We start from the raw sequence: 24,197 nt of genomic DNA, 5'->3' as shown, positions 1-24,197 counted from the left end.
CCGTCCGGCACCAGCTCCGTTCTCCGTCCCGTTGTTTATCAAGCTCCCCTTCGCATAACAAGCATCAAAACACTTGGCGCCCCACGCTGGAGCCGTCGTAGTCCTTCCCCCGTCCCGCCTCCGCTATGCGGGTGCCAGCCGCTTCTACTACTTTCCGCGGATGTTGCCGGGGGTAGGCGCTCTGGCATGGGTTAAAACGGCGGGTATACCCCCAGGGCGGGAAGGGATGTCTCTCTTTCTATCTACACGAGGCGCCGTCTATACCGACCTCGAAAAAAAAATGAGTTATCGTGCTGTACGTAGGAACGTTGGTGCCGATTGCGATCACCGGGATCTCCCCCTGCGCCGCTTTCCGCGCTGTAAACTACGCGCGATCAACGGGAAATTATAGGATTGCTATTTGGAGGAAATTATAAGCGGCGTTATAGATTTGCTTCTTGTACGAAGAAGACATATATTCGCGCTGTGTGCTATAAATAATATGAATATTTTTTTATCCGACAATTTAAAGGAAAAATTTCCCCAGACTATCTAAAGTTCCACTAATTTTTTTCAGAAATTATTTTAAATCGTCAGAGAATATAACATTTTCAAAAGTAACCGTGTTGTACTTACGACTAAATCTTCTCTTTTAATATAATACAATAATAACAAATTTTTCCGCAATAAATTATTCGGGGATTTAAGATTCCCATTAACATCAGATTATTTTTATAAAGATGCTTATTAACATAAAAAATTATGAAGTTGTTTGTCAATTAACACTGCTTGACTAAATATAGGATTTCTCTTATTTAATTAAATAAAGTTTTCTCCTGATTTATTAATAAATTTAATTCGTTGTACCCCATGTAATAAATCCAAAGTGTGCGACTGAAGAAAAACAACCCCTTTTAATTTCCAACCAACTACATTCGGACAGATAGCATCATCCTCCTCCTTCAATTATCCTCGTATAGGGCGCGATAGCACTGTCGACACTTCTAAGAATCGGGGATTTCAGATGACAATACCGAATGGGGATGGACCCTGAGTGCATCGTGAAAGATACGGAGAAAGAGGGGGCTGAGGATAAGGGACAAGACGAGGCGAGGCAAGGCGTCCGGTCTTGGCGGCGTCCGACGAGCAACGCTCGTCTCACCCCCGTGCCGTCGTGGCGGTGCCAGAAGAAGTATTCTTGCATTGGCCGTCGCCGTCGCCGTCGCCGTCGTCGTCGACATCATCTTCGTCGTCGTCGCCGTCGGCCGGCCCGGTGGCGGCAACGACGACGTCAGCGACGCCGCTCCACGCTTGGCGTCGAGGTTAGCGCCGGCCGGTCGCTCGAATCGGCGCCTGACTGTCTCTTTCTCTCTGTCCCTCTTCCTCTCCTTTTCTCTTTCTCTCTTTTGTTTGTCTGCAGCCGGGAGAGAGCAGCCGTCGTTTCGTCGTCGTCGTCGTCGTCGTCGTTGTCGTTGTCGTTCGTTCGACGGCGACGACGTGGCTCTGCCAGCCGGCTGTCGCCATCCGCGCGGTCTCCCCTTCCTCCCTGTTCAACCCATCGCTCGCGTTTTGGTTCCCTTGCTCGCCTGCTCGATCTATTTCGCGTCATAGATGCGTTTAGGTAATGAAACGAAGCCGTCCGCGAAAAATCGCTTTCAGGTTTAACGCCGCTGAAGCCGCGTTACGTCAGTTACGTGCGGTCCAACACCCGGGGTTAGCCGGGGTATCGTCGTTAGCGAGCGTTGAAATTACCGCTATGCCGGTATTACGTCGCCCGCACGGTCTCTGTCTCTGTCTCTAGTAACCATTCATTTATCGTACCATCACAATTTGTGTTAATTAATCTCTATTAAGCACGACGATTCGCATTACTATGATTAGCGAGTAAATCTATTCGATCGCGATAACACATTTTTCAAAGTTTAAAAAATATCGACACATTAAAGATTGCATATAGTGTCGTTTTTTAGATCCTTCTGATCGTTTTTCAAAACTTTTTGACATACTCGAATGCTTTTTCGAAACGAAGGAGAACCGTTTCGTTATTTTCATCGCCGTGATCGAGTTTTGCAAATAATCTTGGGAAATGTTTGATCGCACAATACGCTTCATTTCAATGAATTTTGATATGCAGAAGTTTAAACGAGATCAATGTATTTTTGAAATCGCTTTCGATCCATCAAACTTCACGGAGAAAAATGGATGGTCTTACGAACCTAGTAAAGATGTCCTGCTGTTTTTGCCGAACATATGACAAATTTTACTTGTCTGAAAGTAAGAATGCCAGAGATATATAAGATCAAAAGTATGTTACAATTATAGTAAAACCATTCAAGTGATTATTACTTTGCAGTATAAAGTAAATCATATTATTCTCAAAACTACATAACTGTATAAGCACAAATCCCCAAGACTTTTTATCGCGCAATAAAGTCAATTTTGTCAGCGTTAAGACAAAAAATACTCGTTGATAAAGTAAATTCTATTGAAATGTATGGTAATTAATAGATTAAGAAATAGTAACAAATTGCAGTAGCATAAAATTTACTCTACAAAATGTAAAAAGTATCTTACAGTGTGACTGCACGACGATCGCTCTTTTACCAGAAAAATGAAGTAAAGTTTATATAAGTGGACGCCTATATCCCCCAATATGGACCTGTCAATTCCACAAAATTTACTAAAATTCCAAAATGCATAAACTTTATATTTTTCTCCTTGTTCGATGATTCGATCGAGGATCAAGTGGCTTTAGAAATTGTTTCAAACGTGTTTTTATTCTCTTTCTGTCGAGAGGATGGAAATCGATCGTAATACAACGCGTTGTCGGGGCCCGCGGGGAAATTCCGAGGCCCGATTGCCATAACAAACAAGGCATCAATCCGGTGGTAACTGATGCTGCGGCGCGCGCCGCAACTCGTTCGCGTAATTAGATCACGATTCTACGGCGCGTAGCCGAAACCAAACGCGAATCGTTTCGTAGCTGAGGGCCAGCCGGGTAATTGGACTTGGCCGAGCCAACGTGATTCGTGAGCCGGCGAAAGGATCGTCCCGATTGCCGTCCGTCGATCGTCTCCCATCATCACGAAGGTATCGGCCCTCCGAAACTATCGGGGCTATGTTTTATGAAAGGGGCTTTGGTACCCGGTCCCGGCGCCGCTGCTGGCGACGAGTATACACGTCCTCCTCTCTGATTTCTCCCTTCCTTACTTTTCTCTTTTTCTTTTCTTCGTCTCCCTCAGTGCCAGCCCGACGTGGCGTCCCTTAACCCAAACCATTATCTGTATACCGCACGATTATAGGGCAACGGGACCGACAAATAGTCGCAGGCTAATCCATAGGCGCCAGCAAAAAGGGACGCGTTCTCTTCGAGGGTATTTTTAATTTCTGCTGATAAGTGTGAACCAAAAATATTATCTTCCAGAAACGTAAGGCTCAGTTGAAAAAAAGAGATGACGATTTTTTAATTCATTGGTCAATTTGCTCCGTAAAAGCTGCATTTGCTGCATTGATATCAATTAAATTAAAAACTCGCCTAAGATTATAATTGGAATAATTGGAAGTTTCTAAGGAAACTTTGAAATTTGATAAAAGCGAAAAGGAAAGTTTTAGTGCCGCTCTAACGTAGTTTTAATTCTAGTGTAGTCCAGTGGCAACAATAAAAAAATAAACCTAATCAAAGAATATTAAGAGAATCAAGAAAATATTTTTGTATATCATAAACAACTATCACAGATATATGCTCTTGTTATTCTTTGTATTGTCCTTTGTATTTGAAAAAGTATTGTACGTCCGGAATAAAATTGTATTCTCTATGGTGAAAATGTTTCGCACCGTCGAATAAAGATTTTTTCCTAGACGTCTCCACCTCCTCCCGAGAATATGTGTCCTTTGACGCCCATGTGAAGCACCCCCGGCGGAGATCTTCTCCTTGTGGAGCCGGCACATACGATTTTTCGCTACGCAAACAAAGCCACGTACACTCGTACATCGGTTTACAATCCGCCTCTTCTGCGTTTCAGCCCTCGTTGTTTGCAATGTGCTACCAAGATCGTTGTCGGCGTCCCTATGTTTGGACTACCGTCAGGTCCAGAGTCACTGGAACATTTAAGTCTAGAAGTTTGCTACATCCCATACAATATAAATACTTTATCCAAGAGATATCCTGAGAATATACATACAACATACTTTCTCCAAGAGATATTCTTAAGACGTTCAAAGGATGTAGAGATGTTTTTAGGACATCCCTTAGAGATCTGTTCTGTGTAGGATCCTGTTATAATAAAAATGCAGAAAAATATCTAAAATTACATAAAGAGATATATTTATTAGCTGTATTATTTTCTTTATTATCGAGCATCTTGACACAATTTAATTGTTTCAAGTTGAAACAGTCAAAGATACTATTAATAACTCGACGGTGTTTCGCGAAGAGGAGATCGGATGCAAATCGATCGAAGAGTATCGCCTCCTCGAACACCGCGTTTACCTTCGAGAAACCCTGTGTTATCCGTTAAGACTTGGAGAGCTCCTCAGATAATACAGCACTCGCGGCGATCAACAATTTCCCTTGGGCAGCAGGTGCAACGTAAACAGGTGATGCAACGCCCACGCTCCGGAGACTGCCGATAAGGCAGCTCGCACAATCTCTTCTCCTTTTACCTGGCTGTCTCTCGAGTTACCTCAGGCTGATCTCGTTTCGCACGCGAATTGGATGCATTTAGTACTCCAGTCGCTCACTAAGGCCCAGTTCCACAACTCATCGTTAACTCTTAACCGAGATTCAGTTTGTTTCTCATCTCTTTCCAATTCTAGAATTGGAAAAAGACAATGAATAAGTTGGAACGTCGGTTAAGAGTTAACCGCGTGAGTTGTGGAACCGGGCTTAAGCGGCTAAGTAACAATTTAATGTGATTGGCTAGATCTAAAGGTAAGAACCAATCACATTCGACTGTTAGCCGCTCGGTAAGCGATTGTAGTACTACAGAATAAATCCATTGAACAACGCGATAAGACTATTCTTTTCGCATACCCCAGGACTGAACATTTTTGCATGATTTATATTTTTTCTTTTTCTTTTCACATTGGAAAGAAGAAGACAAAGGATAAAAGTGAAAGATGTTGAGTTCTGGATATGAAAAAAAGAACGGGTCTGATGGATGCGTTCGATTTGGGCTGCAAACTTTATTCTATCTTCCTTCTGCATACAATAAATAATAAGGATAGAATAAAAAAGAATGAAGCTTACAGTGCGTGAGCGCTGAAATCGAACGCGAATATTCTTATGGCGCTGTCGCGGTACCGTTCACTCTCGTCGCGCCAGCAATCTCCAGGCAGATTCGACGAGAGTGTGTTACGTTACGTAACGACGAAGAGAACTTGGTTGATAATGAAAACGACTCGAGTTCATTGATAACTTATCAAGGATTATTTATCGCTCGCGGATTCACCGCGAGCAAAATCGCGCGTAAGCGTAACGCGCGTGGCGTGGCAACGACGGACGGCGTCAACGGCGTCCAAAGTGCGTGGCGTAGCGACGGCCGCAACGACGGCTACGACAGCGTCTAAAGTGCGCCGCGAGGATGTACGTGGGCCGCGCACAGACCCGCGCAATCGCCCGCACTTAGTCCCACGAGCGGCAAAGCGGCGAGCGGACACGTTGTCGGGAGCGAGTAGTCACCGTCACGTTTTTCCCGCACCGGTCCTACGACGAGCCTACACCGATCCTACGCATGGACGGGAGCATGGAGCCGTCGACGGCTACGTATCTGGGTCTAGACCTAAGCACGCAGCAGGTAAAAATGACGGTAACGCATGCTCGCCGCTCGGGACACGCGGAGATTGACACGCGAAGGTTCGAGCGCACTCGATCGATTTGCATTAAACATGTCATTTAAATTAACGGAATCGCCCGTGAGTTGGTTGCGTATCTTGAAATAAGGTGAACATTATAAAAGTGAATGAATTTATTGAAATATTTATAAGGCAAGAAATTTTTCGCGATAAAATATTCGCAGATTTACGATTCACGATTGGTATCTGATCAATAATGTTCTTATAAAGATGCTTGGTAAAGTAACAGATATAACTTACTTGAAATTTAAAAAATATAAAAGAAATTCCAGAAACTCATTTAAAATATAAAATATACAATATAGAAGTCGGTAAAAAAAATTGATTTATTTACGACTTATTTAAAATAAAATATATAAAATAGGTTTCGAAAACTTATTTGAATTTTAAATAAGGTTAGAAAGTTACTTAATATAAAATAAATACTAAATAACTCTTTAATTTTTTTAATTTAAAATATATACTTTAAGTAACTTTATTGTAAATACGAACGAGCTCTGCTTATTAGCATCAAAAATTGCCAATTTAATATTAGTCTGATTCCACTAATGATTGCGTTTCAAGATCGAAAAATATTTCGGCGCGCGGTTTGCAGAATCAGATATGTATATAATTTCGCACAGAAATATTTAAACACTAAGCTTTAAGAATATTATAGGAATTCTCTTATTTAATCATAAATATTTATTTTCATCGATATTCGTATCATATTATTTATAATTTTATTAATCAACACCTAAATTAGCTTATTTTTGTATTTTTTACCTCATTTCAAGATATAGGATGTTTTTCATTTGGTGATACAAGTTGACTTAAGTATCCTTTTATCTTTATTATTTATCTTAATGTCGAGAAAGATAAAATGATGTTTGTGTCGATTCGTGTCACTAAATGAAAAGCGCTTCCAATTAATATCTAGAGAGAAGCGGAAGAGAAATGTTGCTATTTCTAAAACTATTTTTGGATTCCTGTCGAATTTTTTTCTAGAGGCATGATTCAATGATCCTTACGATATTTGTTGGCGCACTCGTGCGTATGGATTATTTCCACTTGGAACTCGATCCAATCGTCGGCACGACACCAACGATATTGATACAATAATATGTTTAGCATTTCAATTTGATGAGAATCTTGCGATTCCTCTCACCCAATTCACTCCGGAAACGAAACTCGAATGCTGTGAAGTGAAGTTTTTTTAATCCCGCATTAGACTGCATTAGAACTTTCTTTCTCGCTTTCACCAAGTATCAAACATATACGTATATAACTTTAAGTTCCAAAAATGTATTTCAGCTACAAAAAAAAACAGCATATAAACACACATAAAAACGGTTCTTATTCATTAAAGAAAAAATAATGTCGGATATATGTGATTTATTTTTTTACGTTCGTAGTCATGAAAAATTGGAGTCACCGAAATTTCGGTTTCCTAAAGCCCATGTCACTACGCATTAAAGACTGAGAACTGCGAATTAGAGATTATTTGAACAGTCAGATAATTTTAATTTCAATCCATTTCGTTATGATTAGCTGATATCTAATCTTTAATTCGTAATACTCAATCTCCAATGCATAGTGTGACACGAGCTTTAGAAAACCGAAATTAAAGGCCGCAGCACACACTCTTGCATAATGCATAATGCATAGTGCATAAGCGAATCAACTAATCAGAATCTTTCCTTTCCTCCCATTCCATGGAAAAGAAGAATTTTGATTGGTTGATTCCTTTATGCACTATGCATTATGCGTTATGCAAGTGTGTGCTGCGGCCTTAAGAATGGACGATCCTTCGTGAAAAAGTTACGCGGAAGAATTTGCAATTATGCGTGATATTCTTTTTTTTTTTAATTGCGATCGCACGAAGCATTTCAAGATTATTATATGCTGAACCGCTATGCACGCGATGTAAATCTCATTTCCTCAAGTATCCCGGATGTTCCTGGGAAAAAGTAACAAAAGCGCAACAGTTTTAAAACACGCTAATTACTTGAAATCCACGTAAGCGTAGTTTAAACATGAGCATCTTTGAAATTTTCCATATATTTTACAGCAGCGTCCATTCGCTTTTAATTCGATTTCTTAAATTCTTCCGTTAACCGCCACGCAATTCAATTAATAATAATTTCTTCGTCATCAATGCCCCCATTCACTTCGCGAGTGATAACCTTAGGACGAGTGTTTACGAGTTTCATTAGCGTCGAATAAAGATGACCCGGGAGGCTGGGGTTTACTCGGCGCTCGCGTTAGGCAGTCTTAAAGTATGTCAATACGACAGTAGTTAGCTGTTTCGTAAGGTATTCTACGCAGGAAACACGCGATCAAGTCAAAAGAGGAGTCTCGAAGCGCTCTGACGTCTTCAGGAGGGTCACTATTATCTAACAGCATGATAACACGAGTCTGTCGGCAGATAAAATGAGCATGGAAGAAAGACATAATCTGCGAAACCGTAAAAATGCAACGAAACAGAAATATTGTGGCCGATAATTAACAATCCCAGATTGATTCTTTTACAACGTAAAAATTTGTACACCGCGGAGTACAAGCATTGAGATGCACATAAATAATTTGATTGTCGCATTGTGTATAAAATATTTAAACTGTACAATGTATTTGTAAAGATTTCTAGCGCAATATTATAATTAATTAATGTATATGCCTAACTAAGAGAATATAAAAAGACTGAATCTTTTAATAAGTAACTTTTTACTATGGCCCGTATTCAGAACGCGCTTATAATATTGCGCTAGAAATCTTTACAAATACATTGTGTGTGTAGTTCAAATATGTTATATACAATGCGATAATCAAATTATTTATGTGCATTTCAATGCTTGTATTTTGCGTTCTGAATACGGGCTCTTATATAGATATAGATATGTATATTAGAAAAGTATCATGAAATAAAAAATAATACAAGGAATATATATACAATTTTTTTTTACATATGTAACTCGTTAAGAATAGTATTTTATGTAATAAATTATAGTCTCTCGAACGTTAAATTGAATTCATTAAATTATATTCAATTATTTAATACTATCGATATTATTGCTGTTTATCCGAACGTAGGAACTATTCGAAAAATCATTAGCCATGTCCGCATTCAGACTAACTAATCAATTTGATTTCAGCTGAAAGCAGTGGTAGTTGATGATAATCTAGCCATTCTTCACGAAACCAGCGTGCAATTTGACAATGATCTACCAGAGTTTAGGTATGATTAAAAAAATCTCTAAATATAAGAATGTTATTTTGTATTTTGTCTTGTTGGTAATAGTCGAATTAACTGCTCTTTCCATTGAACAAAATTTAAATTATAATTAAAAATTATAAAATATTTTTATATATTATAAAATATTTTTATATGTTTATATATATATACATATATATATATAATACGATGGACAACATGATAACAATGATTATCGCTGTTCATTTATCAAGATATGTTATACACTGGCCTAATTAAAAATATCAGAAAACACTTGTAGTATTCAACGATATAAATTACGTTTATGTAACAAGAGTACATTCTAACGTTGCAGAACTTACGGAGGGGTAATACGGAAGAAGGAAGAGTCTCATGTTGTGGTGGTGCCTTCTCTGATGTGGATTAAGGCCTTAGACATGATACTAGACAAATTACGCGTCTGTGGCTGCGACTTTAGCAAAGTAGCAGCCATTTCTGGTTGTGCGCAGGTGACACGGCTGTATTTCAAATAAAATCAATTATTTTACAAATATGCCGTAGAGATAAACGTAAAGTATGCTTATTTTATGATACATTTTATTGATACGAACAGCAACATGGCACAGTCTATTGGAGCAAAGGCAGCCGGAATCGGTTACAATGTTTGGACCCGATAAAATTTTTGCACGAACAATTCGCTACGTCGTTTTCCGTGACTCATTCACCCATATGGATGGATTCCAGTACGTCAAAAGAGTGTAGCGTTTTAGAAGAGATCGTAGGTGGCCCTCACGTAAGCATTAAATTATCCTCATTCGTTTGTCTGCGTGTAATAATGATGGATACAACGTACGCAAAAATATACGCCAAAATATCTGGCGATATACGTTAAAGTTTATATGAATGCACATTTATTGGCAACATTAGCTTGCACAAGAATTTATTTTCGCGATGTGAAATTTTCTAAACGACTCACAGTTGTAACCATACGAGAATAAATTGGCTAAATATTTAAAGTAACCGGCTTAGATTTAGTGTACACACGAGCTGACAACGTTTATCCATACGGTGCTGTGATTTCAGAAATTAGCGGAAACAACGGGTTCACGGGCATACGAGAGATTTTCAGGACCGCAGATTGCAAAAATAGCACGCACGAAGCCGGAAGCTTACTGCAGCACTGAGGTATTACCTACTAAAAACTCGTGGCTTCCTTCGAAAAAATGAAAACGGCAATCCGACCGAGGTATTCGTTACGTATGACTACATTGATTGAATTGATTGACTTGATTGAACTTTATTATATAATTGTTTATCTCGTGCGCTTCTCTTACGAGTGTATTAGTTTTACAAAGTATTAATGCATATAACATCGAATTTACAATAACTCGCCGTTGGTTTAACTCACATTACGTTTGTACTTCCTTTTAATATTTCGCTTGACAGAAATAAAAGTGTCTGCGATGTAACCACCGTGTGATTTGACGCTTCTAAATATATCATGATGATCGAAGCTATGCGTCATACACTTATTGTGCCGCTTCTAAAACGCGTTTAAGGCGAATGTGTTATTATTTATGTATGACCCGTTATCTTTCTCTTTTTTCAGAGGATCTCGTTGGTGAGCAACTTTATTGCCTCCTTGTTTCTGGGCGATTACGCACCTATTGATTGGTCGGATGGCTCGGGTATGAATCTGTTAAATATCCGTACGAAAGACTGGGATGATATGTTGTTGGAGGTAAAATTGCATTTGTATACAGTATGTTGTGTATACTTCATTGTATGCTTAATGTATGTATATATTTATGATAGACCTGCGCAACAGGACTGAGAGAGAAACTGGGAAATCCTGTTTCATCATACAGCGATATTGGGCCTATATCACCTTATTTTGTAGAAAGATTCAGTTTCAACGAGAAATGTAGGATAATTGCGTTCACCGGGGACAACCCTGGCTCCTTAATAGGTATGTAATATTATTCTTATACTCAGCCACGATTTTGTTAATACGAACAACTTTAGAATATCCTGTTGTATTCACAATAAGAATGATACGTAGGTATGAGGCTAAAAGAAGGTGATATCGCTTGCAGTTTAGGCACAAGTGATACCTTACTTCTATGGTTGAACAAACCTAAAACTATAACGGACGGTCACGTACTATGCAATCCAGTAGACAATGAGGCCTATATGGCGTTACTTTGGTAAGTATCATTTATATTACAATTATTATGATAATATAAACAAATTATTTTATATTGCAGCTTCAAAAACGGTTCCTTGACACGCGAAAGAATACGGGATGATGCTGCGCAAGGTAGTTGGCAGATATTCAATGAATTATTAGAAAGTACACCGCGAGGAAACTTCGGCAATTTTGCCTTATATTATGATATACAAGAGATCCTACCTTTCGTCATAGGAGATTATAGATACAATAAAGCTAATGACGAGATCTCTCGATACAGTTCGAAAGAAGTAGAAGTGAGAGCGTTAATCGAAGGTCAGTTTGTTGCAAAGAGAGCGTACGCTGAAGACTTTGGATTTGTTATCGGCAAGTAATTCTCTGCAAGCTTCTCTTTTACGATCTTATTTTGCAAAAATTTTTCTGATAATTTTTCTTTTTATGAAGGACGTAATACTCGGATAATTGCCACGGGAGGTGCATCTATAAATAAAGCTATACTGCAAGTACTTTCCGACGTATTCAATTCGCCAGTGTACATCTTGGTAAATATATTATTATATTAATCCTCGTTATATTATTATATTATTCATATTTACACAAAGATACGTCATATTCGTATAATTACGTCCGATAGGAAGCAGCTAATTCGGCTATGATGGGTGCGGCATATCAAGCAAAACATGGTTTAATGCAAAATAATTGTAGCTTCGATGAAATTACACACTGCTTGCCAGAATTGACACTGGTATGCCAGCCTTATGATGACGCCGAATCGGTAAGTAAAGTGAATTTTTGAATATTTTTTATTATCACAATTGATTATATTAATGTTTTTAGATTTACAAGCCTATGACCGTACGTTATCGCAAAATAATAGATCAGATATTGAAGAAACGGAGCGAACAGAAGCATGTATAAAAATCTTGTATATAACATAATGTTTTAAAGAGGTCTCTTATACATGATATTATTCAAAGTAAACACAAAACAGCAGATCTGTACTTTATGAGAGAATTTTTCTATATATTTTCAAGTTATTTAGAAATTTATACAATGTACCTTTTTGTATTTAAAAAAAAAAAGCATTTCATATATGGGTAAAGATTGTACAATATTTTGTACGAATGTATAAAAAATGATCTTATCCTTAACTTTAATTGTAAATATGCATTTTTGAAGATTTGAAAGTAAAATGATGATTCTAATATATAAAGCGAGACAAAGATGTATCTATGAAACATTTTGAAATAATTTATAAATTATAGAAATTACTACTTTAATTTTGTAATTTGAATAATTATAGAGATATACTGATATGCATATATCAGCAAATTCAAAGTAAAGCATAATATTACACAAACACTATGCAATACAAAAGAACTCGAGCTTAAATAACAATAAAATAATATTTAATGTAATATTTATTAAATTATAAATTTTTATTGTTATATGTTATTAGACTGAGCTTGAATAAATGCAATATATATTTTGATATATATGTTATTTTAAAATCATTAGAGCAATACAATTCTTAAAGCATTGATACACAATATCATAATTATAATATTTTTATACTCTTAATTTTTATATAGTTACCTTTTTATATATTCTCCCTTACTTTTTCCTACCACCTCTCTCCTTTGGTAACAGGTTGATAACATTACCTGAAGTTAAATTATAATACGCAAGAGTATTGTTGTCTTTGAAGAACATTCCCTGGAAGCAGAAAATTATATTTACAGAATTTCGTAATAATTCGTGTACGATGCGAAAAAAATTTATTAATGATCATTACCTCATATTGTAACTTTTGCTTTCCAGGTGGCATACCAATTTGCTCGTGAATGAGTGCTTTCATAGTCGCTACAGTATCGCTTATTTGTAAGGTAATATTCAATGTCTGTCCATTTAATTTCCATTCGGCCTTCTCCGTCATCATAGGTACAGCAATGTTAATTTGTACGGGATCCTAAAAAAAAGATTATATATTTTTTTAAAAGTTCATCACTTAAACTTTTCGATAAATTAATGAAAATTAATCTTTTCACCTTATTTCTAGCAAGGAATTGTTGCTCCGGAATTAATGAGTCTTCGGTTCTCAATTTCTTAGCCTGTGGCTCTTCTTCCAGCGGTTTACTAGTAGGATGTTTTAATCCAATCTTCAAAAAAAGAAAAAAAATAAAATTAATTAACCCTCCGCTATGATGCGACTACCGGCTTCTATTTTACAGAGCTCATGCGCTGTTTAACAGAGAAAGAAATTTCATGATATATTCATGATTATTGACTTCTTTTTACCCATTTTGTTATATTGATTAGATCATTAGATGAAATATGAACAAAACAGCATTGGGTCGCATCCGATCCTACATTTCTGGATATTTAAAAAATTTAGTACAAGAGAGTTAAAATACAATAATTCATGCAATTGTATTTTATTCCAAATTACTTACAGCAGAATTCATCGGCGGCTGTATTGGCGGTGGAGTTGGCATAAACGGTGACATTGCTGGAGCTGTCACAGATTTATTTCATTAAGATTAGCTTTATATATATATATATATATACGATAAAATATTTGTCAAGATATATGAAAAAATTTCGTACTCATTAGAGGTGGTGGTCTGGGTGCCATAGGTGGCATAGGTGCCATCATCATCATCGGTGGTTGCGGCATCATCGGCTGAGGTATACCCATAGTAGGCATACTCATCGTTGGCGGTGGAGGAGGTTGAGCAGGTACCGGTATAGGCTTCGGTGCAGGTGGCTTTGGAGGTGCTTTCAATGTAGCTTGAGGTTTTGAAGCAGCAGCAGCCATATGGGAGAGTTCGGTCGCACGATTAACCGGTTTCGGACCAATCTTCTCTTTCTCCTCATCAGGCAAAAGACCCTTAACCTTATGAATTTGATGAATCTGTTCTTCCAATGTAATGTTAGCTCGCGCGGCTCTTGTTGCTGCTTCCACACTCGAAGTATGACCGTCCCATGTGACTTTATCATCCTTCTTTTTATCTTCTTCACCAATTTTCTTTCCAATCGCAGTTTCTTCGTCACCAACACCGAAAATATCAGTACGTCTCTCGGCGAGTTGTTTGAGACTTGCCTCGATTGCTGTGCCTGGCGCGAATACGGTCTCCTGTGCCAGTTTATCTAGATGTTTGTCTCTCTGCTCGACCCAGCGTGGATCCAACAATCCGATACGCATATGTTCTTGCACCTTACTAGCAGGAATACGTTCGCCAGTAATAGGCGAAATCAAGTATTCATCCGGAGCCGCGGGACGAGTAGTTTTGGTCGCTATTAAGAAAAATATTGAGAGTAAAACCTTGATATATTGGATTAACCAAAAATTCTAACAAATAATTAGAGGAGAATATGCTTACCATGTTGTTTCGGATCATATCCTTTCTTGACTACCACATTTCCTGGTGTCGGCGGTAACGGAGGCGGTTGCATGTTTGTTTCTCGTGGTTTGGGTTCTTTAGATTTGTGAGTATCACCTGGTGGAGACACATCATCCTCATCACTAGAATCTTCCTCCATATCTTGTACCTGAAATATTAAGTCATAGTATAATACAAATATTTACATTAAAATGAATTCATATAGTATACGATAATGAAATAAACTGACTTGATTATTATCTTTTGCACGATCTTTCTCGCTTTCTACACGGGTCTGCGTTTCCTCTTCTGCGTCACTATCAATCTGCATCTCCACATCCTCACCATCTTCTATGCGCTCCTACAAATATTTTTAATTCATACATTTAACTAACAATTGCCATATAATTCAGCATTTTAAATCTTAACCAACAAAGTAAAAATTTTAATAATACAGAAAGCCATGATCAAACCTGCATAAGGACGCGTGCGCCGACTTCATCCGGTGTTGTAGGCGCTGGGAAATTACCGACTTCAAATTGTTGATAGTCTACAGTTTCAACCACAACAAAATCATGCCAATCAATTTGCGCATAAGCCACTCTTTCTCTTTCTAATTCCTCCTCCTCCTTACGTCTCTGTGCCTCCTGATATTTTAAATATTCAGCACGGTATTTCACCTGCTCCAAAATCTTATCCATATTGAGTGCTTCATCCTTGAGACGGGGCAACAAATCTTTCGGTGGAATCAATACCTATAGAAAACGTATTAAATTAAAAATTTTGTAATTAAATAAGAGAAATTCCTGTATTCAATCAAAGCGGCTCCATCTTAGTGCTTAAGTTTTCTATGTGAATTCATATACATATCTGATTCTACAAATTGTACACTGAAATTTTTTTTGGAAATTTTGGCTCTATAAATAATAAAGTCACATTAATTTTAAAACAGGATTATTCATATTCGTTTACCTTGGTGTACTGCTCTAAAAGTTTAGTAAAGTACTGAAATAAGGAATGCTGAGGCCGCAGGAAATCAAACTGGAAATTTCTTTGCTCGCGATTCATTAAATTGGTCAGAAATTGTCTCCCGTTACGTGCAACAAATTGAGCGGTTAGTTTCACAATGTCTCTGAAAAATAAAAGTTATACTTAATTTAATGTAAAACATAAAATATTAATTATCTATATATAAAAATTATTACATACAGATCCAAAGCAGATATAGAAGGAGGATCTGCAATAAATTCAAACTCAGTTGGTGGATCCTTAGGTATAAACGGTTGTTCGACTTGTTTCAGGATTTCCTGCTGCTTTTGATGTGCAGTGAGATTGATAGTTTTCCCAGGAACCGAACCAATCATAGGTTCCTGACCTTTTCCTTCCTTAAACTCTTTCACTTTGTGCTGATAGTAAGCATGATAAGGATCACCGAAGTTTAAGAAATTGAATTTTGGATTGCCTAATTCGTTCTGTCTGATCCTGGATTCGAATTCTGGCCCATTCCTGGCCACAAAGCTGGCGGTTTTGTCAACAATATCTGAATTTCTATATAAGGAAAAACAAAAGATACATCAAACAATATCACAGTTAGCCAGTGTCTTACGGGAGTCATACAAAATACACTTATCTGTATATCTTGTATTATTTCTAATTTTATTATCGTTTTCTATATATTCTTTTACAAAATACACTTTCCACATCATTTTCCATCCAACCCTGTAATGATTATTAGTAAAACATAGTTTCCATATTTCGATGATGTTTTTGGCAAAGGATACTCCTAACCTCAGGTGGTGGATAAATAATGCCCACAATCGGTTGTGACGAAGGAACATTGTTCTCCTCGTTTTCGGTGGCTGGCGGCTGCGGTATCGCAAGTTCTTGCGTAGGCATTTTGCTTGTGATCGATGTATTTACAGCAATAAATACATCATCAAATAGAATTATTCTCACACCACCAAATCGAATTTCTACGAATTACAAATTGCTGATGCTTGGAAATAGGATTACAGGAATTGCCATGATGGATTCTCATTTCTCAATTCTCACCTTATTTTGAAACACCTCCATATAATTAGGATATTGAACTACGTAGCCAAAGTCTACGATTCTGTAGGTAATGTCTACAACTTCGTGGTTCTGTTTCGTGCTACGTCCACGATTTTGTGGTTCTCTTTCGTGCTATCTGAAAGGGACAATATCGTTAGTATGTATTATACATTTTTTATGTAGTTTGTAGATATTTTTCTGATAAATATTTATGTTTTACGTGAGCGATCGACATTTTTCTTACTTGTATAATATTTCACTAATTCTGCATAAATTTTTTTCTTTTCTTCTTACATTATATATGTATACGTCGTATTATTATATACAATGATAAGAAAAGGAGCCATGTTGCTTTTTGCAAGATGACCGAAGATGACATAAAATTAGCAAAGTTAAATGTAAAAATAATAAAATCTATATTTTAGATTATCACAAAATTACAACTTTTTTCTCTACACTTATTATTTCTGTCGATAATCAAACCCGGACAATAGAACATTAAAATCAGAATTTTAAATAAAAATCGAGTATTATTTAGTGTTACATATTATACACTTATTATGTACAAAATTTATAAATCATGGAATTAATATTATATTATCAATTTTTTATCCTTGATCACATAAATTTTAAGTTTCAGTGAACAGCTTTAAAGGGACGCGAACTCTCGTAAGAATGTCGATCTTTACGGTTATCGCAGACAAAATTTCTGTAACAGAAACCTTGAGACGTAAACTAAAGTCGATGAGCCATTCAGGATATTACTTGAACTCTACGTAATCTAACGGAAATAGAAGGAGCAGTAAATTTATCCGTAAGACAAATTTCAACCGGTTGTATGTTTGTACATGACAAACCAAACACGATGAGCGATGAGCGGCGAGTGATCTCCAATGAAACCTCTGCTTTTTCTCACATGACGATGTAAAACAGAATTCTCATTGGATACCGTTCGTCGCTCGTCGTTCATTGTGTCCAGTGTGCAGCAGGCATAGTTGGTGAGCGGTGGCGCCCTCGGACGGCCACCTCCGCCGGCTACCCGCTACGGTCGGCCATAATGCTCCGTCGCAGCGGTCGCAGACAGTCGCAGATGGCTACGTGAACGTACAACAACCGGTTCCGGAGTATAGTCGCAATCGATGTAATCGTGCTGCATATTGTCATTGTCGATTTTTACATTTATTCGTATCTCTTCTCGTGTTGTATCGTGGGTGTCGCGCGTTGTGACATTCTCGCTGTTTTTCTCTTGTTCGCGATCTCGCGTCTTCTCGTTGCAACTTGCAACTGCCTCTCCCCGTTGTTCCGTTGTTCCGGTACACATATCTGCTGGCCGCATTCTAACCCGATCTCGGGGAAGTCGCCGAAGATGAGCGCGAACAATATGCAGGCGCTCTTTGCGTGCTCCCGGTGCTTCTCCAGGCATCCCTTCGAGGACCTTTCACCCGGACAACAGTTGTGCAAGGTACGTGCACCGCGTGCTATATCTGTCCTTCGCGAGCGTCTGTTCACGAGGGTTCCTTGTTCTCTCGAATCAACGCGAAGAATTCGCGGCATTGAAAAAATTCTAGAAGACTCCTTATATCAAATTGAAATTGTTGCGGATATGACGATTTATCACGTGGTTTATTTAAAAGCGAAGTTTTTCTCTTTTTTTCGGTAACATTTTCGTCGCGTTTGAAAAACGTGAATTTTGTATAAATATATTGTGTATGTACGTATATAACTGAAAAGAAATTTCAGGTACGATTCAGTAGGCTATTGTATTCTTTACGTTTGGATATTTTTAGTTCTTTTGTTACGTTGTTCTGTGAAACGTGGTTATTTGCGAAAACATACTGTTTGAATTAGGAAATTTAACACAAATAAGCGAAAAATTCGATCAAAGCGAATCTTTATGCCTAATAATATTTTATATGAATTTTACAATTTCCATTTCAAATAAACTGAAACAGATTCGAATTTCTAAGATGATATTATTTGCAATCATGGAAATTATACTGGAATTGATAAATGTTCAGTATGACGCCGCATACTCTGATTTTCTTGCAATTTTGTAAATTTTCACGTAGAATATTTTCCAAAAAGGAATATTATCGCTCAAATCTCGTTCTTTTATTTAATTTCAAAGTTTTTTGATGTCAGCAAGTTGGAAAATGATAATTTAATAATGTTTTACAACTGCGCCTGCTCATTAATATTGTCATTTATTAATTAAAAATCAATTAACATCAGTTCAATATCAGTTTAGTTATAAATGAACGTAGCCGCGTTTATAGTTATAGTGTGTACTTTAAAGAAATGTTAGATTTAAACTTTAATTTCCATAAAAAGAATTAAAAAGACAAATTTTGAATTATGAACTTTCTACTATAATTTAAATTATATAAGAAAATTTGTATTTGTTGTTTAGATATGTAGATACATTTTGGATCACGAATTATTCTTTATTATAATTTAAATTATATAATAAAATTTGTGCTTTTAATTAATTTTTAGGAATTCATTTGTTGATTAAATTTTTATTTTCCAACTTACCGACATCATAAAACTTTGAAATAATAAAAAAAAATAAGACTAGAGCGACAATTTTGCTTCTCGGAATATATTTTACGCATGAAAATACATAAATTTACAAAATTACAGGAAAATCGGATAGCGTCATACTGAACATTTATCCTGGTATTTTGTGTACTCTGAAAAATTCTAGGAAAACCCCTAAAATTTCAGGACTGGCCTGGAATTTATTATACTTTCTAAAAAAGAAGCATAAAAAAAGGTAGATATAATATAAAGAAAAATTGTGCTTGCAGGATATAAGTCCTTTCTTAAAGATGCAATAAGTTACCAATAGAAAACTTGGATTTAATGTCTAAAATAGAAAATAATAGAAAAATCGTTTATGTTGATGGAATGTTTGTTTGAATGTTTATTTATAAAGTTATAAATAATATTGTTTCAAATGTGTTAGCATTTTAATTCATTCGTTTGGAATCCTAACTTGAATACAAAGCATATAATATTGCGCGAATCGATGAAAATTAATTAAATAATAAAAATTAATCAATGGATAAATCCTCAAAAAATCAGGATTTTTACCTGAAATTATCCTTAAATTGACTAGCCAGATTTCGCTGGACATCATGACAATAAATTCTTTAGTCACAATATGGAAAGGAAAGAGCTACAAGCCAATAATAATTATATTTAGTCAATAAATAAACGTTTCTACTTTTAACGAGGTCATTTTCAATGTTAATTGTTAATTTTAATTTTAATTTGTGAAAAAATTATCCGTAACCGCAGTAACATTAAATTATTTGTCAATTTGTGATATTCCAGTTAATTTAATTATAATAGTTCAGTTGATTGATTTGTGGAAATTGTAAAATTTACACAAAATGTGATAGACATCAAAATCCGTTTTGATCGAATATGATCTTACATATTTGTATTGAACATTTTTCGGTCGATTTTCATTTAATATTGTTTAAAAAATTTAAGATACTTATAAGGCTTGAAAATAAATTTTTAGATTATTCTGTTAATTTTCTTATAAATTATTATCAATATTATTTTGTTTGAATATTTCTTTATACTGTAAATAAGTGCAAATTGTAAAAGCTAGCAAAGATATTGTTAAAAGAATATGAAAAATTAACCCTGCATATAAACCGTGGGTCTTTCAAGGAATAGTCAAAATTTTAACAGTCAAAGTTTCCCTATGTATTTTGCTAAATAAACAATATAATATCTGAGTTTAAAAGTGTTTAGAATTTGAGAAGTAGAGATATAAAACAATAAAAGAAATTTTTTTGTCGATTTTGCACAATTGATTTATTAGAAGAAATATGATGTTAGTATACATGACTCACGGTTCACAAGACGTTGGTGAAAAACAACGGTTCATCCATAGGGTTAAAATAGAAATATTTGATAAATTAGCAATATTATATTCCCCCCTAGTAATATTTAAGAAAAAAAATTGTTCATATAGGAATGCAGAGGAGCCTTTCCCGTAGTAAAATGTACATACTGTAGATCAGAATTCCAGCAAACCATGTAAGTGTAAAAACAAATCATTTTTGTTCTTAAGAATAAAAATTGTTAATAAAATGGAATAAATATTATTGTATTGCTTCAATTACTTCCACAGAAAGGGTAACACGAGCACCATATGTAAAAAATGTGAGCAAAATGTAAAATCCTATGGCAAGCCATCGGCTTGCGAATACTGCAATACCATTGCTGCGTTTATCGGTAGCAAATGCCAACGGTGTACAAATTCGGAAAAACGCTATGGACCGCCAGTTACATGCGAGCAATGCAAGCAGAAGTGTGCCTTTGATAGACAGGACGAAGATAAGAAGGTAACGCAAAGACAGTGTGCTGCAAAGACAATATACTCCTGACTTTCAATATTCGAAAGGGACCATTTCTAACTGTATAATATATATATATATGTGTGTGTGTATATATATATATATATATATATTTTTATAAACCAGATTTTATATTGAAATCTATTATCTTCTTCTTATATCGTTTTTCATTTTTTTTTTCTTATATGCGTTGAAACAACTCACTCCTACTCCTCTGAAAATACATATAAATACATGACTTACACTTCCTAAATCTCGCATACTATGAATTACTGTAATGTGTGATTACATTTTTATTCTTATTTTTTAGATTTTAGAGTTTAATGCTCGAAGTATTCTTTAAATAATAAATATGTTCCATGAAAAGATTACGTATAAGACAAAATATGTGATAAATTTTTAGTGAATTGTATAAAAATACACATATTCCTTCATAAAAGACTATGAATACAACACTTTGTATGATCCTTCTTCTGAATAATCGATAGTAGCTGTGTATCTTGATTTGCTACAATATTTACATTTTCCGAGTCCATATATTTGACTTCCTGTCACGACTTCTTTTCTTTTTTTAGAGAGCGAATAAGCATCAAGTATAATTTCTACAACTAAGACCTTGCTCTCTTGTTGGTACATGGTAATGAATTTTTCTCTATCGCAATGCTACTTAATCGGTTACGGTGATGTTTTGGTTTTTAGGTTGATGGCAAGTTGTTATGTTGGCTGTGTACTCTGTCGTATAAACGAGCGTTGGCGAGGACAAAGCAATCAAACGCAGAAAGAAGAGCACATATGAAATTGGCGCAACAGCGGGCTGCGAAGCACAAAGAACAAAAGTAATTATCCAAATTTGTAATATCACAAGATGATTCTGTGCTCGGTAGCTTTAATATTGTGTGTACACCACAATTTCTTGAAACATGTTTCATGTGAGGTGTAATATTAAACACACGTTTTAAATTGTATTCGAATTTCTCAATTACACGTCTTACATTTTTCTTACAGACTGAAAGGCCACAATAAAAGACCACACAGAGTCGATGTAACAAAGCTGCCGCCACAGTCAGAAGGTGGAGACACAAATGGTCCTATTCCTGTGAAAGCAGCAAGGATGGCCGGCGTGCACGATCCTCACGATCCGAATAGTTCAGATCACGTGGTAGCGGTTACACAACTCAAAGAGAAGATAGCGAATCTACAAAAGCAAATCAGCATAAAAGAGAGCCAATTATTAGCAAAAGATAGACAAGTGAGTAGATTTTCCGGAAATTTTTTGGTAACGATAAAACAGACACGTACATGACTGACATTTTGATTACAGATCACTGAACTCAAGGCAAAAAACTTTACGTCCGAAACGGAACTTCGCAATAAGATGAAAGCATCGGAGAAAGAGTATGAGACAAAAATCTCTAACATGCAGCACAAGATATCTAGTTTATTGAAAGAAGTAGCATCATTATCGAAAACGTCCAAGCGAGGTGATAGGGTAGCTGCTACCAAGACGGAAGCTGGGACCAACAGTGGGAGTGGAACAGACAGCCCCATACCTTGATAAAGTAGGTATATTTGATTTCCATCGTCGTCTTCAGGATATTCGCATTTTAATAACATATTAAACAAAATCGCAATAGCGGTTTACGAAATACGATATATGAATGAAATTTCGTCATCTGATATCGTTTATAAATGAAAAGTTTTTTTTTCCGTATTGTTTCCAGAGAATTGGTTAGCTGTGACAACATACTCAAATGATTGTACCCGTGTAAATCATGTGATTATGGATATAGTTAATTGTTTTCATTAACAAGGCAAAATTGTATTATTTTTCTAATTACTATATAGGAATGTATATTATTCTCTCAATACGCATCCAAAAAAGATCGTACTAGTATCTCCGTTTAGGGGAGATTGATTACGCGAGTGTAAAATTTATACATGATAATTTAAAGATACACTGTTAAAAATATGAAATTTCATATACTTTTAAGTTAGACAAGTTGAATTTAATGAATAACTTTTCGTAAAATTTTATGAAATTTAATGTATTTTTTGTAAAATTTTATAAAATTTGTACTTTTCATAAAATTTTATAAAATTTGTACTTTTCATAAAATTTTATAAAATTTAATGTACTTTCCATAAAATTGCATTGTGGATTTGCTGAAATTTAATGCACATATTCATTACATTTAAATGTAATTTAATTTTCAGTTAAATCATTTCATTACTTTTTAGTTACTTTATAACAGCAAGCTTTCTTTACATGTTACTTTAATTTATAATGAAATTTCTAACAGTGTAGTTTTCTTCCTTTTTACTTTTCGGCGACTACCAGTTTTGTGCGATTTGTTCGCCGAAGGTATCGATTTTTATATAGCAAAAGACTAGCGAAATTTAAATAATACAAATTAAATCTTTCTTTTTGCCATAAAGTAATGCAAATTTAATGTGGAAACTTTGAGGCAAACTCGGATTGATTGTAGACTTATGTGGAAACAATAAGTGACAGCTGTGGCATTTTATTATTTATGATGATGTAAATGATAACTGAATCAGGATACAATGATCTGTATCAATTTACAATAAAAGCTGAAAAACTTATTGTCCTATGGTTCCATATATCCAGTTGATGTCCATATTCACGTCGTTCGTTATTTTTTCCCCTTCGTGTATGATCGTTATTGAACGTGATTTCTGTGTCACTTCAAGCATCGTTATAATGATATCGAATTTTATATAACAAGATATGTAGGTATGGTAGTGATATGTGCATATAAATATCCACCAGCCATATATTTATTCTTTATTTTAAGAAACAAATGCTAATTGAGCATTACCTATTCAATAATTATAATGATAATAAATGCGTAACAATTTCACTATATATATATATATATATATATTTATATATGTATACGAAGTGTAAGGATAATTAACATTTAATTTATAGTCGTTTAAATACGTACGAGCGCGTGCACGCGTACGCGCGCGTGTGCGTGCACGGTACAGTTGGATCGTTATCGTTTAATTATTACGAGATGATAAGAACTAAATATTGCTTGTTTGTTTTCGAGGCGATTAGTCGCTCTCGCTTGTCGCTTCCTCTCGTTATTTCACTACTTTCAGCGTATGTATTTACATGGTCTTCACCGTTTGCCTTTTTACGC

At 35.7% G+C, this 24,197-nt stretch overlaps 3 protein-coding genes across 4 annotated transcripts; 2 read left to right on the top strand and 1 right to left on the bottom strand.

Moving 5' to 3' along the window:
* Positions 1-5,299: 5,299 nt before the first annotated feature.
* On the top strand, positions 5,300-12,138 carry LOC108760208 (xylulose kinase). Its single transcript, XM_018506019.1, has 12 exons — positions 5,300-5,774; positions 8,964-9,046; positions 9,378-9,531; positions 9,636-9,815; positions 10,106-10,207; positions 10,632-10,763; positions 10,838-10,991; positions 11,085-11,229; positions 11,290-11,579; positions 11,658-11,755; positions 11,848-11,988; positions 12,051-12,138. Exons 1-12 carry the CDS (start codon positions 5,712-5,714, stop codon positions 12,129-12,131), a joined length of 1,623 nt encoding a protein of 540 aa, XP_018361521.1. The 5' UTR covers positions 5,300-5,711; the 3' UTR covers positions 12,132-12,138.
* A 666-nt stretch (positions 12,139-12,804) lies between these two features.
* Sf3a1 (splicing factor 3A subunit 1) lies at positions 12,805-16,597 on the bottom strand. Of its 2 annotated transcripts, none has more exons than XM_018506008.1 (11): positions 16,378-16,492; positions 15,806-16,136; positions 15,569-15,728; positions 15,070-15,351; positions 14,847-14,957; positions 14,597-14,765; positions 13,821-14,510; positions 13,667-13,728; positions 13,262-13,372; positions 13,009-13,182; positions 12,805-12,929 (listed from the first exon to the last, which is right to left on the bottom strand). In XM_018506008.1, the coding sequence occupies exons 1-11, from the start codon at positions 16,490-16,492 to the stop codon at positions 12,828-12,830; spliced, it is 2,307 nt and encodes a 768-aa protein (XP_018361510.1). In that variant the 3' UTR covers positions 12,805-12,827. The 2 variants fall into 2 exon arrangements, with proteins under 2 accessions (XP_018361510.1, XP_018361511.1); XM_018506009.1 differs by having other exon boundaries at positions 12,828-12,929; positions 15,806-16,144; positions 16,385-16,597.
* Positions 16,598-18,004: 1,407 nt separating this feature from the next.
* Positions 18,005-23,003, top strand: LOC108760224 (protein FAM76A). Its single transcript, XM_018506044.1, has 7 exons — positions 18,005-18,110; positions 20,643-20,707; positions 20,802-21,015; positions 21,727-21,863; positions 22,033-22,276; positions 22,349-22,586; positions 22,749-23,003. Exons 1-6 carry the CDS (start codon positions 18,015-18,017, stop codon positions 22,580-22,582), a joined length of 990 nt encoding a protein of 329 aa, XP_018361546.1. The 5' UTR covers positions 18,005-18,014; the 3' UTR covers positions 22,583-22,586; positions 22,749-23,003.
* Positions 23,004-24,197: the final 1,194 nt, after the last annotated feature.

Source organism: Trachymyrmex cornetzi, unplaced genomic scaffold (genome assembly GCF_001594075.2).
Source record: "Trachymyrmex cornetzi isolate Tcor2-1 unplaced genomic scaffold, Tcor1.1 scaffold223, whole genome shotgun sequence".
NCBI classification, from domain to species: Eukaryota; Metazoa; Arthropoda; class Insecta; order Hymenoptera; family Formicidae; genus Trachymyrmex; species Trachymyrmex cornetzi.
The sequence above is the reverse complement of the archived record's forward strand: the minus strand, read 5'-3'. Positions and strand labels throughout refer to the sequence as shown.

Bases quoted from the DNA above. Each gene is read 5' to 3' on its own strand.
- LOC108760208 (XM_018506019.1), top strand. From the start codon at position 5,712: ATGGACGGGAGCATGGAGCCGTCGACGGCTACGTATCTGGGTCTAGAC. The intron at 10,208-10,631 runs GTATTACCTACT...CTCTTTTTTCAG, and splicing joins AAGCTTACTGCAGCACTGAG to AGGATCTCGTTGGTGAGCAA. The intron at 11,580-11,657 runs GCAAGTAATTCT...CTTTTTATGAAG, and splicing joins AGACTTTGGATTTGTTATCG to GACGTAATACTCGGATAATT.
- Sf3a1 (XM_018506008.1), bottom strand. From the start codon at position 16,492: ATGCCTACGCAAGAACTTGCGATACCGCAGCCGCCAGCCACCGAAAAC. The intron at 15,729-15,805 runs GTATGTAATAAT...TTTATTTTTCAG, and splicing joins TCTATATCTGCTTTGGATCT to AGACATTGTGAAACTAACCG. The intron at 13,183-13,261 runs GTGAAAAGATTA...TCTTTTTTTTAG, and splicing joins AATTCCTTGCTAGAAATAAG to GATCCCGTACAAATTAACAT.
- LOC108760224 (XM_018506044.1), top strand. From the start codon at position 18,015: ATGAGCGCGAACAATATGCAGGCGCTCTTTGCGTGCTCCCGGTGCTTC. The intron at 18,111-20,642 runs GTACGTGCACCG...TTGTTCATATAG, and splicing joins CCGGACAACAGTTGTGCAAG to GAATGCAGAGGAGCCTTTCC. The intron at 22,277-22,348 runs GTGAGTAGATTT...TTTTGATTACAG, and splicing joins TATTAGCAAAAGATAGACAA to ATCACTGAACTCAAGGCAAA.